Source organism: Nerophis ophidion, linkage group LG27 (assembly GCF_033978795.1).
Source record: "Nerophis ophidion isolate RoL-2023_Sa linkage group LG27, RoL_Noph_v1.0, whole genome shotgun sequence".
In the NCBI taxonomy this organism is placed as follows: Eukaryota; Metazoa; Chordata; class Actinopteri; order Syngnathiformes; family Syngnathidae; genus Nerophis; species Nerophis ophidion.
The window spans coordinates 36,522,076-36,537,075 of record NC_084637.1 but is presented as its reverse complement, the minus strand read 5'-3'; the positions used below and the strand labels follow the sequence as shown (position 1 = coordinate 36,537,075).

The 15,000-nt window shown below is 37.1% G+C and overlaps 2 protein-coding genes across 2 annotated transcripts in view; one reads left to right on the top strand and one right to left on the bottom strand.

Annotated features, from left to right (window-relative positions):
- LOC133544384 (adrenodoxin-like) overlaps window positions 1–13,439 on the top strand; it is a 30,077-nt gene extending 16,638 nt beyond the window's left edge. Inside the window, exon 5 of the mRNA XM_061889636.1 lies at window positions 13,205–13,439. The gene's annotated coding sequence lies outside the window, so the exon portion shown is untranslated. The remainder of the gene's footprint in view (window positions 1–13,204) is intronic.
- The window catches only part of LOC133544385 (rho GTPase-activating protein 20-like), a 30,929-nt gene continuing 15,960 nt past the window's right edge, over window positions 32–15,000 (bottom strand). The window contains exons 10-15 of the mRNA XM_061889637.1: window positions 13,197–13,366; window positions 11,494–11,658; window positions 11,250–11,362; window positions 9,311–9,503; window positions 4,459–4,576; window positions 32–3,043 (exon numbers count right to left, since the gene is read on the bottom strand). Of these exons, the coding sequence (XP_061745621.1) occupies window positions 2,346–3,043; window positions 4,459–4,576; window positions 9,311–9,503; window positions 11,250–11,362; window positions 11,494–11,658; window positions 13,197–13,366 (1,457 nt within the window). The 3' untranslated portion in view covers window positions 32–2,345. The remainder of the gene's footprint in view (window positions 3,044–4,458; window positions 4,577–9,310; window positions 9,504–11,249; window positions 11,363–11,493; window positions 11,659–13,196; window positions 13,367–15,000) is intronic.

Genomic DNA, 15,000 nt, shown 5'->3' with positions numbered 1-15,000 from the left:
ATACACAAGTCTTTAACTGCAAATACTCTTAATACAAGCTTTATTTATTTTAAGAACAAACTTCAAATACAGAAGCAAGAATGTAATGCAGAGAATACACCAAAAATATTCAACTGACGAGTTCAGTTTAAAAAAACGTGGAATCGACCTAAAATCACTCATGGAGATCAGGGCTTCTAAACATTCTTGACCTCTGACAACCTTGGCAAGTGATAGGAAACCTTGTGTTCATCACAAATATTATCAAGGCTTAGGTCAGGCTGATTACAAAAATAAATACTAATTCCCTATACTGCAAAAGAAAGGATTCATAACAACTACTTACAACATTACACAGTGCAAAATTAAAAACATTTACAGTAAATTACCAATGAATAAACTGTCTAAATTAAAGTGCAAATGAAAATACAGCTTCACCACTTTATAGTTTTTGCGCTTTAAAAACTTCTATGACTTTAGCGGCAGACTACTTCAGTTTGATATCATTACTGCCACTAGTGGTTGAAACGTGTATTACAACTGCTGCAGCCCACAGAAGAGAAGCAGATAGTTTGTCAAGTACCATGATATAGATGATCTTTGACAAGCTGTTGTATCGATAAGCTATTTCTTTCCCCTAATTTCATGACAAAATAAAGACAAATGAAATAATAGATTACATTTATATAGCGCTTTTCTCGACACTCAAAGCACTTCACAGAGAAGTGAGAAGCCATCATTCATTCACAGCTGGTGGTGGGAAGATACTTTCATAGCCACAGCTGCCCTGGGCTAGACTGACTGAAGCCAGGCTGCCAGTTTGCACCTATGGCCCCTCTGACCACCACCCATTATTCATTATTCATTCACCAGTGTGAGCGGCACTGGGGGCAAGGGTGAAGCGTCCTGCCCAAGGGCACAACAGCAGCGATTTGGATGTCAAGAGGCAGGGAGCTTAGTCGCCCCTGTCCACTGCAGACGCTGCTTTTTATACAAAATTAAAATAACTGAGGGGAGAAGTAACTCTTGAATGATGTGTTTAAAACAGGGGTCACCAACGCAGTGCCCGCGGGCACCAGGTAACCCGTAAGGACCACCAGATGAGTAGCCCGTTGGCCTGTTCTAAAAATAGCTTAAATAGCTGCACTTACCAGTGAGCTGCCTCAATTTTTTTAAATTGTATTTTTTTACAAGCAAACTGGTCTCACTTTGCTCAACATTTTCAATTCGAAAAGAGACAAAACTCAAATAGAATTTGAAAATCCAAGAAAATATTTGAAAGACTTGGTCTTCACTTGTTTAAATAAATTCATTTATTTTTTTACTTTGCTTCTTATAACTTTCAGACAATTTTTGAGAAAAAATACAACCTTAAAAATGTTTTTAGGATTTTTAAACACATATACCTTTTTAAATTCCTTCCTGACAATTTAAATCAATGTTCAAGTATATTTTTCTTATTGTAAAGAATAATATACATTTTAAGTTAATTCTTCATTTTAGCTTCTGTTTTTTTTTTCAACAAAATATTTTTGAAATTTTTCTTCAAACTTATGATTAAAATTCAAAAAAATCTGGCAAATCTAGAAAATCTTTAAAATTTTAAATCTTATTTCAAAGTCTTTTGTATTTCTTTTAAAATTTTTGTTCTGGAAAATCTAGAAGAAATAATGATTTGTCTTTGTTAAAAATATAGTTTGGTCCAATTTGTTATATACTCTAACAAAATGCAGATTACATTTTAACCTATTTAAAACATGTCATCAAAATTTTAAAATGAATATTAATCAGGAAAATTTACTAATGATGTTCCATAAATTATTTTTTAAATTTTTTCAAAAATATTTGAATTAGCTACTTTTTCTCTTCTTTTTTTGGGTTGAATTTTAAGTCAAAATTGATGATAAACTGTTTCAAAATGTAATTTTCATTTCTTTCGTGTTTTCTCCTCTTTTAAACCGTTAAATTGTCTTTTTCATAATTTTTTCTCTACAAAAAAACCTTCCATAAAAAGAAAAAAAAAGGTACGACAGATTGACACTGAAATACCAATTTTTTTTATATAAATATATATACAGTATATTTAAGGTAAATTGAGAAAATTGGCTATTTCTGGCAATTTATTTGTGTATCAAACTGGTAGCCCTTTGCATTAATCAGTACCCAAGAAGTAGCTCTTGGTTTCAAAAAGGTTGGTGACCCCTGCTCTAAAACAATTGAGTTGAATAGTAAACAATGTGCAGTACATCAAAATGTCCACTGGGGGGCATCCGTGTTGCTGTGATGTTCAATATCAGGCCTCAAAAGCATTGATGACAACTAAGTGCATATTAAACGTACTAATTAGAAAGTAATAGTGAATGATACTAATAATCATCAGTGGTGTGAGAGTTCTTCTCCAAACTTTCCTGCTGATTTAAAGACAATCGGCGGTCTTTCCTCAGCCAAGAGTTTGGATGAAGACCTTTCAAGGTCCCCCACTGCCCGTCTCTGCCGCATGTCGCCGCGGGGACGCAGGGGGTGGAGGGAGGACACATTCTGGTCGCTTGTGGTCTGCCTAACAGGAAGCTCTGTGGCGGTGCAGGAGAGTTGGGGTTGGAGGACAGGCTGGAGGAGCTGGCTTCCATTGACCTCCTGCACCGCTGCAGAAGCCCCGCCTCTGGCTTTGAGGGACGCTCGCCTTTGTCCTCTCCTGCGAGGTCGTCCGTGCTCACGGATAAGCCCAACCGGATCTTGGCCGCGTACGCCAGCGCCGGTTCTGAACGTCGCCGCTGTCTGTGCACGCTTTGCGGGGAGAGGGAGTCCGGGGTGTCGGCGGTGGGCGTGTCCCGGCCGGGACGGTGCAGCCTCCGCCCTCGGCTTCTCCTCAGCAGCTGCCAGGTGCTTTTCTGCGTGTCGGCGTCCGTGTCCTGGTCGTAGTCGCTGCATGTTAGGACCGAGTCCAGACTCCCCGGTTTGGATCTCAGACGTCGGCCGCAAAAACTGGGTGAGCCGCCGCTGCTGGTGTCCAACTCGTTCTCCAGACTGTCGTAGGACGAGTCGGTCAGGGGATATGTCCACTTGTCTGGAAAGATGACAATTAGACACATTTAGATACAATTTACATGTATGGGGTTTCTCCTCCTCATTATCCCTCACATCAGGGGTCACCAACCTTTTTGAAAGCAAGAGCTACTTCTTGGGTACTGATTAATGCGAAGGGCTACCAGTTTGATACACACTTAAATAAATTGCCAGAAATAGCCAATTTGCTCAATTTAACTTTAATAAATAAATCTATATATATATATATATAATATATATAAGGGTATTTCTGTCTCTCATTGCGTCAAACATTTTTTTTTCCTTTTACTGAAGGTTTTTTGTCGTGAATAAATGATGAAAAAAACCACTTAATTGAACTGTTTAAAAGAGGAGAAAACAGTTACATCTTGAAACATAGTTTATCTTCAATTTCGACTCTTTAAAATTCAACCGAAAAACAGAAGAGAAAAACTAGCTAATTCGAATCTTTTTGTAAAAGTTAAAAAAATAATTTATGGAACATTAGTAATTTTTCCTGATTAAGATTAATTTTAGAATTTTGATCGCATGTTTTAAATAGGTTAAAATCCAATCTGCACTTTGTTAGAATATATAACAAATTGGACCAAGTTATATTTCTAACAAAGACAAATCATTATTTCTTCCAGATTTTCCAGGACAAAATGTTTTAAAGAAATTCAAGATTTTGAAATATGATTTAAATTTCATTCTACAGATTTTCTACATTTGCCAGAATATTTTTTTTGAATTTTAATCATAAAATCACAATACGAAGGTCCTGCAGTCCTGGGTTCAAATCCAGGCTCGGGATCTTTCTGTGTGGAGTTTGCATGTTCTCCCCGTGAATGCATGGGTTCCCTCCGGGTACTCCAGCTTCTTCCCACTTCCAAAGACATGCACCTGGGGATAGGTTGATTGGCAACACTAAATTGGCCCTAGTGTGTGAATGTGAGTGTGTCTATCTGTGTTGGCCCTGCGATGAGGTGGCGACTTGTCCAGGGTGTGCCCCGCCTTCCGCCTGATTGTAGCTGAGATAGGCGCCAGCACCCCCAAAAGGCGGTAGGAAATGGATGGATCATAAGTTTGAAGAAATATTTCACAAATATTCTTTGTCAAAAAAACAGAAGCTAAAATGAATAATTAAATTAAAATGTATTTATTATTCTTTACAATTAAAAAAATTACTTTAACATTAATTTAAAGGACACAACGGCAGTGACTAGGATGCCGGAAGCGGGAATCGAACCTGCAACCCTCAAGTTGCTGGCACGGCCACTCTACCAACCGAGCTATGCCGCCCCAGTATGTGATATCAGGCTGATGAATGACACAGATGATACAGTGAGTGTGATACCAGGCTGATATTCAACACAGATGATAAAGTGAGTGTGATACCAGGCTGATACACAACACAGATGAGTGTGAGTTTAGTACCAAGTCCTGTCTCCTCCTCAGCGGTGAGTGTTTGTAGAAAAGCTCCAAAGAGTGAGGATGGTTCCTCTCCTATGATCTGCTGGCACTGGTCTATCATGAACTTCACCAAGTCACACACCTGTGCAGCCACAAAAACATCCAGCATCAAAGCCGGCTCTGGTATCACTTCTACCACCAAACTCTTGTTTCGCTACACACGGTTAGAGGAAATTTGTTTAGTTTTTTTAGTACAACTCTAAGGTACTGAAAATTGTTCTAATGGAGTAAAACATCATACAGAATAATATTAATATGGTCAAGTATTGGCTGACTCTTAGGTTCATATTGTTGCGACTGAGTGTGAGTGCCAGGAAGAAAATCTCAGACTCTCTGAGGGAAATGCATTTAGTAGCACCTGATGTATAACCCTCTGAACACCACAAATAGACTAGTCTTTTCTGTCTTATATGTAGACCAGTACAGTACACTATAATCCCAGGGCTGAGTGATAAGATATCAATATACATCGTAACAGACACGGAATTGATATTGATAAAAAAATGTTTTCGATAAGTTGTTCGATATTTTTTTCCCTTCTTTGTTGGAAAAAGTGGATGTTGCAAAGCAAGGTTGGTTGCATGAACAAAGGCACTAGCCGAAGAACGCAGGAAGTGATCACTGATCAGTGGGAGTGACGCAGCCAATCAGGTAACAGTATGGTTGCTTGCGTCATCTTGTTATCTGGCGGTTGATTCTTAGCATGGAGTGAGAAGACAAAGTAAAAATGAAAAGATTGTGGATAAAAGAGGAAAAGTCACCTGGACAATATGAATGTTTTTAGATTTTTTCAAAGGGCCTGTAGTCAGACCAATGTGGTCTGTAAATGATGCAATGATGCACGCTAACACCACACCACGTTAGCCGCACTCACCCTTTAGAGCACAGCTGTAACTTCCTGGCACTAAACCTGCAGAAACTAGTTCTTCAAAAGTTTCTCTGTTTACATTTTAACACTTTGCACTATTTTCTTACACTTTATGAAGCATTTCTTACATATTCCTTATTTTTTACCTTCATTTTAAGATCTTATTGTTCAATGTGATTTTACTATTTTGTTGACATTGTCTTCCATGCTTTTGTTGACATTTCCTTTATGCCTTGATAGCTGAGGGATTATAACCAGAGGAAGGTTACATTTTAAATAAAAAGGTTTACTCTCAATATATTTTTCTCCTGGTCGTTATTTTCGATAGGTTTTAATAAATATCAATAATTATTGTTATTGACATCGACCAATATAAAACAATTATAGCGTGTTAGTTTTCATCATAATTGCCCAGCCCTGAATTGTCCCTCACCGCATATTTATGCCCTAAATGTAGCATTGCCGCTGTAGTATTGCCCACTAGATGAAACCATGGCTTCTAAAGTCAGTAGTCATTTTTTTTTTTTTTATTAGGTGTATTGTATTGGATTAAAATAGTGTAAAGGTGACAATGTGGGTGTTCATGTCTGCAGGGATTGTTGAAAACCATATTTAGTAGGTAAGGGTGTAACGGTACGTGTATTTGTATTGAACCGTTTCGGTACAGGGGTTCCGGTTCGGTGCGGAGGAGTACCAAACGAGTTCCACACGAACATATGAAGTAGCCGCCTAAAAGTCTTAACAAGCTGCTCTGCTTCCTGCCTCTGTCTGCTACACAGCACCCAGCATTGTCCCTGCCACACAACCATCTGATTTGGTTACAACAGTAGCGATAAAAAGCCAATCAGCAGTGTGTATTCAGAGCGCATCTAGTCAGCGCTTCAGCGTCGAGCAGATAGGCGTCTAGTAGGGGAGCAACGGACTCTCCCAAAGTTATACTAAACACTTCCAAGTCAACTACTTTCTAAACATCACTATGAGCTCGTTGACCTTCTAGAAACAAACTGCAGCTCAGCTCACTCGCAGTTCTGGCTTTAGGTGAAGGCTAGTTAGCTTTTAGCGTTACGTTAGCTCATTTTGCGGTGTGTACATGTGTTTGTGTGTTACGGACAGTGTTGATTGAGATGTGTTGAAGCAGCAAAAAATGTTAAATGAAGAGTTTCTGTCTCTGATAGTGTATATAATAATGTAAGTGCATCATTAAGCCTACATGAACTCCTATTGCTATTGTACTATTTTTCAGCTATAGTTACATTAATCATTAGTAATGTAGCAGCCTAGTTTTGAATGGCAGGGTCCCTGCTATCACATGTTCATAAAAATATAACATTTAAATAATAAAAATAACTAAAGGCTTCCCCAATGCTGTAATTAAGCATGATGAGTTGACTTGAAACGGTTTAATGTTGCACTTTTTATATGTAGAAGAAAAGTTGTCATTTTATTTCATCTAAGCAACAACTTGAGGCAGTTTAATGTGGATTAACGTGGGCAGAATTATTATAGTGTTCCCAATGTTAAAAGGATCAAGCCATTATTTACAAATTTGGTAAATAACCCAAAAAATTATATTTTGTTGTTTTCTTACTATACCGAAAATGAACCGAACCGTGACCTCTAAACCGAGGTACGTGCCGAACCGAAATTTTTGCGTACCGTTACACCCCTATTAATAGGTCATAAATGCATATATACAGTACAGGCCAAAAGTTTGGACACCTTCTCATTCAATGCGTTTTCTTTATTTTCATGACTATTTACATTGTAGATTGTCACTGAAGGCGTCAAAACTATGAAAGGAACACATATGGAGTTATGTATTTAACAAAAAAAGGGGAAATTACTGAAAACATGTTTTATATTCTAGTTTCTCCAAAACAGCCACCCTTTCCTCTGATTACTGCTTTGCACACTCTTGGCATTCTCTGGATGAGTTTCAAGCACACCTGTGAAGTGAAAACCATTTCAGGTGACTACCTCTTGAAGTTCATCCAGAGAATGCTAAGAGTGTGTGAAAAAGTAATCAGAGCAAAGGGTAGCTATATTGAAGAAACAAATATATAAAAAATGTTTTTAGTTATTTTACCTTTTTTTTTGTTAAGTACATTTGTGTTCATTCATAGTTTTGATGCCTTCAGTGACCATCCATCCATCCATTTTCTACCGCTTGTCCCTTTTTTGGGGTCGCGGGGAGTGCTGGAGCCTATCTCAGCTGCATTCGGGCAGAAGGCAGTGTATACCCTGGACAAGTCGCTACCTCATCGCAGGGCCAACAGAGATTGACAGACAACATTTACACTCACATTTACACACTAGGGCCAATTTAGTGTTGCCAATCAACCTATACAATATAAATACTCGTGTAAATAAAGAAAACGCACTGAATGAGAAGGTGTGTCCAAACTTTTGGCCTGTACTGTATGCTCTATGAAAATATTCCACTTATAGTAATAATTCCTACTTGGTAGAAATTAACTGACCACAACCAATAACAGTAAACCACTGTTTATCATTGTTAATTGGTTCTCTAGTAAGTATATTTCCCCCAAGTAAGAATGATTAAAAATAAAAAAATTGTAATATGAATCAACTATTATAACAGCTGTTTACGGCCTTTTAAAAAAAGTTTATTTTTTTCATTATGAGAGCTGTAAAGTAATAGCTAGGGCTGCGAATATTTGGGAGTCCCACGATTCCATTCAATATCGATTCTTGGGGTCACGATTCGATAATACATCGATTTTTTTTCGATTCAACACGATTCTCGATTCAAAAACGATATTTTTCCGATACAAAACGATTCTGTATTCATTCAATACATAGGATTTCAGCAGGATCTACCCCAGTCTGCTGACATGCTAGCAGAGTAGTAGATTTTTTTTTTTAACTTTTATAATTGTAAAGGACGTTTTATCAACTGATAGCAATAATGTAAATTTGTCTTAACTGTTAAAAGAACCAAAAATAGGAGTTATTTTATCTTTGTGAAAACATTGGACAGTGTGTTGTGAAGCTTATGAGATGCGATGCAAGTGTAAGCCACTGTGACACTGTTTTTCTTTTTTTTATTATTTTTATAAATGTCTGATAATGTCAATGAGGGATTTTTAATCACTGTGCTGAAATTATAACTAATATTGATACTGTTGTTAATATTCATTTTTTGTTTCACTACTTTTGGTTTGTTCTGTGTCGTGTTTGAGTCTCCTCTCAATTGCTCTGTTTATTGCAGATCTGAGTGTTGCTGGGTCAGGTTTAGTCTTGGAAATGGATTGCATTGTTAAGGTATTGCTGTGTAGTGGTTTGTTGGATTGATAAAAAATAAAAAAAATCGATTTTTTAAAAATGAGAACAAAGGATTCGGTTCGTTTTCGAATCAATTTTTTCCCACACCCCTAGTAATAGGGGCGATATAGCCGTGCCAACAACTTGAGGGTTGAAGGTTCGATCCCCGCTTCCGCCATCCGAGTTAATGCCGTTGTGTCCTTGGGCAAGACACTTTACCCACCTGCTCCCAGTGCCACCCACACTGGTTTAATTGTAACTTAGATATTGGGTTTCACTATGTAAAGCGCTTTGAGTCACTTGAGGAAAAAGCGCTATATAAATATTCACTTCACTACATTTTTGTAATCCAATAGAATAATACTGACGAGGCTGAGCCAATCAGTGGCCACGATACTGAAGCGCAAGCTCTGAATCATTTGGTCCCATCTAGTGACCAATACTACTATTAATATGTCTATTTCATTCAGCCATGTTTATGCTTGGAATTGCTAAAGGCTAAAAAAAAAAAAAAAAATCGGAAACGCAACATATCAACATTTTGTTAAAACAAGCTAATAATTTGGTTTGAAATAAGCCATGAAAATAAGCATTACAAAAGTGAGTAGCTCTATGCTATAGAACCTTCATGCAGGTATAGAGCTCAGACCTCAGATAACTTACCTTCCTGGTTCCTTCATTCTCCGCCTCTGGGCTGCACAGCGCTCCGGGGGGCCAAAGCATGCTGGGAGCGATGCACACCGCCAAGTTAAAACTGGTCATCTGGTTCTCTTGAGCATTACCATGGATACGCTGCAGCACGGCCAGCAGGTGGCGCAGAAGCAGAGCGTTGCCTTTGGGTAGCCTACCCATCATTCTGCACAACAAAAATATTTCTTTGCATTTGTTGGAAGCATTGAGAGCTGAGGGAGACATTACAGCAGGGGTGTCCAAAGTGTGGCCTGGGGGCCATTTGTAGCCCGCAGTTCATTTTGTAACATAATTAATAATAATTAATTAAATAATTAAAAGGAAACAAAACATAAAAAAGTACAATAAAAGAGCAAACAGGTGAAATGTAACGAGAAAAAGTTGAAATGTTGACTTTAATGCTGTCATTGCTCAAAAAATAATAATTAATCAAAATCAATGTTTTGATTTATTTACTCATTCATGGCTCCAATCATTTCACATACATTAGTTGGCTTTCTATTTTGGGGGATAAGTATTTTTGACATGTAAAAAAGTTCTCAATGGCAAAAAATGCATAACACAATATTTAAAAAATTACTTAAAATCAACTGGTAAATCTGAAGTTGGTCTGCAGACTTAAGCATTGAAATTTAAAAAATAAAAAATACAATTGTATGACTTATTTTTAACACTATGAGTGGGACCCTTTTGGATTCCCAAAAGCTTTAGTGTGATTTTTTTGAGAACAGTCATTACTCAAACAATAACACTGAATCAAAATAATGTTATAAATTATGGACCTTGGGCTTCACAGTGGGAGAGGGGTTAGTGTGTCCGCCTCACAATACAAAGGTCCTGCGGTCCTGGGTTCAATCCCATATTTTGTGTTCTTGCCATTTAAAAAAAGTTCTATATGGCAAAAAAGGCATTTAAAAAATTAAAATAAAATCAACTGGTAAATTTGAAGTTGATCTACGGACTTAAGTGTTGAAAGTTAAAAAAATAAAATTTTATGACTTATTTTTAACACTTATGAGTGGGACCCTTTTGGATCCCCAATAGTGTTAGTGTGATTTTTTTTTTTAAGAACTGTCTTTGCTCAACCAATAACAATAAATAAAGTTAAAAAATAAAGACTTAAAATCAGTTGTCGTGAAGTAATTTCAGACAAATATGTCAATTTATATAAAATATTCCCATTTGGAAACATTTTTCGGGGAAAATATTGCATACCGTATTTCCTTGAATTGCCCCAGGGCATATAGTATGCGCCTGCCTTGAATTACTGCCGGGTCAAACACGCTTCCCAAAATAATTAGCGTATGCTTAGTATTACCGCCTGGTCAAACTCGTGACGTCACGAGTGACACTTCCCCTGTCCTCATTTTCAAAATGGAGGAGGCGGATTTCAATACCGGTAATTTGAAATCGCATAAAGGGAAGAAGATTAAGAGCTATTCAGTAGGATTTAATGTCCAAGCTTACATCACACTCAAATTGTTACTGCATACCTTTGGTAAGTGCTGGAGTGAGAAGAGGTTTTAAAATAATTAGCGCATGCCTACTTTTACCGCATGCCTTTGATAAGCGCAGGAGTGAGAAGAGGTTTTAAATTAATTAGCGTCCTGGCGGCAATTCAAGGAAATACGATATTTTCTGTTTTTTCCAAAAAGGGCAAAAAACATTCAAAAAATACAGAAGGATTTCAAATTCATCTAGAGAGTTAAGTGTGAAAAAATCAAATATAATAGGACTTGTTTTTACCAATTCCAGGTCCAAAAAATTCCAAACTTAAGCAGATCCCTAAAGATTTAAAAAAGATGTATATGTTTTGAAAATGTAAAATATCAAAATGACCCCCGCATGTGTTCAGTTTTCAGTGGAAAAATTTGTCCACCCTTCATGAGAGGATATTGTCCTATTGTCACACCTTTGTATCTCCTGCACTCGCTCTTGCTGCGCCTCTTCTTCCTCCAACACGTCCATCCACTCTCCATGCAGATCACAGCACAGCAGGCTGCCAGGGATGTTGCGCAGGAAATCCTAGCAAAATTGTTACAAAGCGAAAGCATCACAACGCGGATTAGAATGCAGATTACAGAGGCTGGGGACACTATGTCCTGATGCAGATTACATCTGAGAGATGTGGGTCAACAAGACGGGGCCGTGCTTACTTTGAAGACTCCGGCGATGATGAAGATGTGGTCCCGTGTCAGGGGAAGAAGAAACTGTCCGGCATCCATTGAGTCCCTCAGCTCCCTGACAGCGCGAGCGCCTGCGGGCCGTCGAAAGATGCCCCGCGTCCACGGGCCCTCGTGATACAGGAAGATCAGCATGTCCTGGCGAGGGATGAGCAAAACACGGACTTGATCTGATTGTGAACTGGAATGTTTTTAATAAGCAATAGGAAAGGCAGTAATACAGCATCAATCACAAAAAGCAATTCGGAGAGTAACCTTTGACCAAATGACAAATACAATATAAATGAGTGATTTTCAGCATCAAGACAGTCCTTGACTTATGTTTTTGGAAGAAGAACCCACCAGAGTTATCTCCGCTGGAACAAGCAGGGTGATATAAAAATATATTTTAGACACAGAGCAGGCCAATGGAAACAATACAACATAAAGCAGTTAGAGCAGGGGTCGCCAACGCGGTGCCTGTAGGCACCAGGTAGCCCGTAAGGACCAGATGAGTCGCCCGCTGGCCTGTTCTAAAAATAGCTCAAATAGCAGCACTTACCAGTGAGCTGCATCTGTTTTTTTGAATTGTATTTCTTTACTAGCAACCTGGTTTCACTTTGCTCGACATTTTTAATTCTAAGAGAGACAATCCAAGAAAATATTTGAAAGACTTTGTCTTCACTTGTTTGAATAAATTCATAATTTTTTTTTACTTATAACTTTCAGAAAGACAATTATAGAGAAAAAATACAACCTTAAAAATTATTTTAGGATTTTTAAACACATATACCTTGTTTAAATTCCTTCCTCTTCTTTCCTGACAATTTAAATTAATGTTCAAGTAAATTTATTTTTTTATTGTAAAGAATAATAAATACATTTTTAGTTAATTCTTCATTTTAAAGTCTGTTTTTTCGACAAAAAATATTTTTGAAATATTTCTTAAAAATAAAAAAATATTCTGGCAAATCTAGAAAATCTTTAGAATCAAATTTAAATCTTATTTCAAAGTCTTTTGAATTTTGTTTTAAAATTTTTATTCTGGAAAATCTAGAAGAAATAATGATTTGTCTTTGTTAAAAATATACGTAGTTTGCTCCAATTTGTTATACATTCTAACAAAATGAAGATTGTATTTTAACCTATTCAAAACATGTCATCAAAATTCTAAAATTAATCTTAATCAGGAAAAATAACTGATGTTCCATAAATAATTTTTTGAATTTTTTCAAAAAGATTCGAATTAGCTAGTTTTTCTCCTTTTTTTCGGTTGAATTTTGAATTTTAAAGAGTCGAAATTTAAGAAACTGTTTCAAAATGTTTTTTTTTTTTCAGTTTTCTCCTCTTTTAAACCGTTCAAGTATTTTTTTTTTTATCATTCTCTACAAAAAGCCTTCCGTAAAAGGAAAGAAAATGTACGACGGAATGACAAACAGAAATACCCATTTTATATATACATACATATGTATATACTGTATATATATATATATGTATGTATTTATATTAGATTTATTTATTAAAGGTAAATTGAGCAAATTGGCTATTTATGGCAATTTATTTAAGTGTGTATCAAACTGGTAGCCCTTCGCATTAATCAGTTCCCAAGAAGTAGCTCTTGGTTTCAAAAATGTTGGTGACCCCTGAGTTAGAGTAACATTGTTGTTGGATTAAATTAATTTTGTCACAACACCCACCATGACAGGCTTTGGCAAAGCGCCCTCTACGCACACGGTGCTGAGGGGCCGACCGAACAAGCAGCCCTGTGCCGTGATCCCCGTGGACGTCTCCAGCTGAGGGGAGGATCCTCGCAGGAAGGCCCAAGTGATTAAGGATCGCCTCCTTTTCAGTGGCTTCTGGGAGAAATCTGCTTCAAATATTTAATCACGATTAAACACTCTTTGACAATAAATAACTCATTATTTGGCATTAATCAAAAATAGACTTTTTTTCAAAATCCATCCATTTTCTACTGCTTGTCCTTTTTTTGGGGTTGCTGGAGCCCATCTCAGCGGCATTCGGGCGGAAGGCAGGGTACACCCTGGACAAGTCGCCACCTCGTCACAGGGCCAACACAGATAGACAACATTCACACTCACATTCACACACTACGGCCAAATGTTAGTGTTGCCAATCAACCTAAGCCCAGGTGCATGTTTTTTGGAGGTGGGAGGAACCCGAAGTACCCGGAGGGATTTTCATCCTTATTAAAATGTACGCCCAACATAGGACTGGATCAATGGTTTAGTAAACATTTTAACACAAAATGAACACAAACGCTCTTTTACAGACATGCTCATTTTCCACCTGGGGTCCAATACAATCCATATATGATGCGTTCTCCCATTAATTAAAAAAAATAAAAATAAATATATATATATATATATATATATATATACGTATATACATACACACACATATATACACACATAAGTATATATATATACATATATACACATATATATATATATGCATGCATACATATATACACATACACATTTATATACACACAAATGTGTATGTATATATATATATATATACATATACACACGTTTACACACACACACACACATACATACATACATACACACACACATATATATATATATATATACATATACACACACACACATATACAAACCCCGTTTCCATATGAGTTGGGAAATTGTGTTAGATGTAAATATAAACGGAATACAATGATTTGCAAATCATTTTCAACCCATATTCAATTGAATGCACTACAAAGACAACATATTTGATGTTCAAACTCATAAACTTTATTTTTTTTTTGCAAATAATAATTAACTTTGAATTTCATGGCTGCAACACGTGCCAAAGTAGTTGGGAAAGGGCATGTTCACCACTGTGACATCACCTTTTCTTTTAACAACGCTCAATAAATGTTCAGGAACTGAGGAAACTAATTGTTAAAGCTTTGAAAGTGGAATTCTTTCCCATTCTTGTTTTATGTAGAGCTTCCGTCGTTCAACAGTCGGAAGTTTCTGGATGTTGTTGATAAATGGCGTTCGCTTTGCATAGTAGAGCTTTAACTTGCACTTACAGATGTAGCGACAAACTGTATTTAGTGACAGTGGTTTTATGAAGTGATCCTGAGCCCATGTGGTGATATCCTTTAGAGGTTGATTAGATTAGATTAGATAGTACTTTATTTATTCCGTCAGGAGAGTTCCTTCAGGAAAATTGACATTTTCAGCACAATCCCATTCAAGATCAGACAAACATTACAGGGAGACAGAACAGGATCGCTGACGGGTCTGCCGGCTTCCAGCGCCCCTTACAAAAAAGATGATACACAGGTAAACAAGGGGGGGGAATGGGAGAAAAAAAATAGAAGATTAAAATAAAATTTAAAAAATCAGTCTTAGCCTGGGCCCAGTTTGATGTCAGTTTTTGATACAGAGCCGAGGGATCGAAGGTCACGGTCATTCAATGTTGGTTTCCGGACCTGCCGCTTACGTGGAGTGATTTCTCCAGATTCTC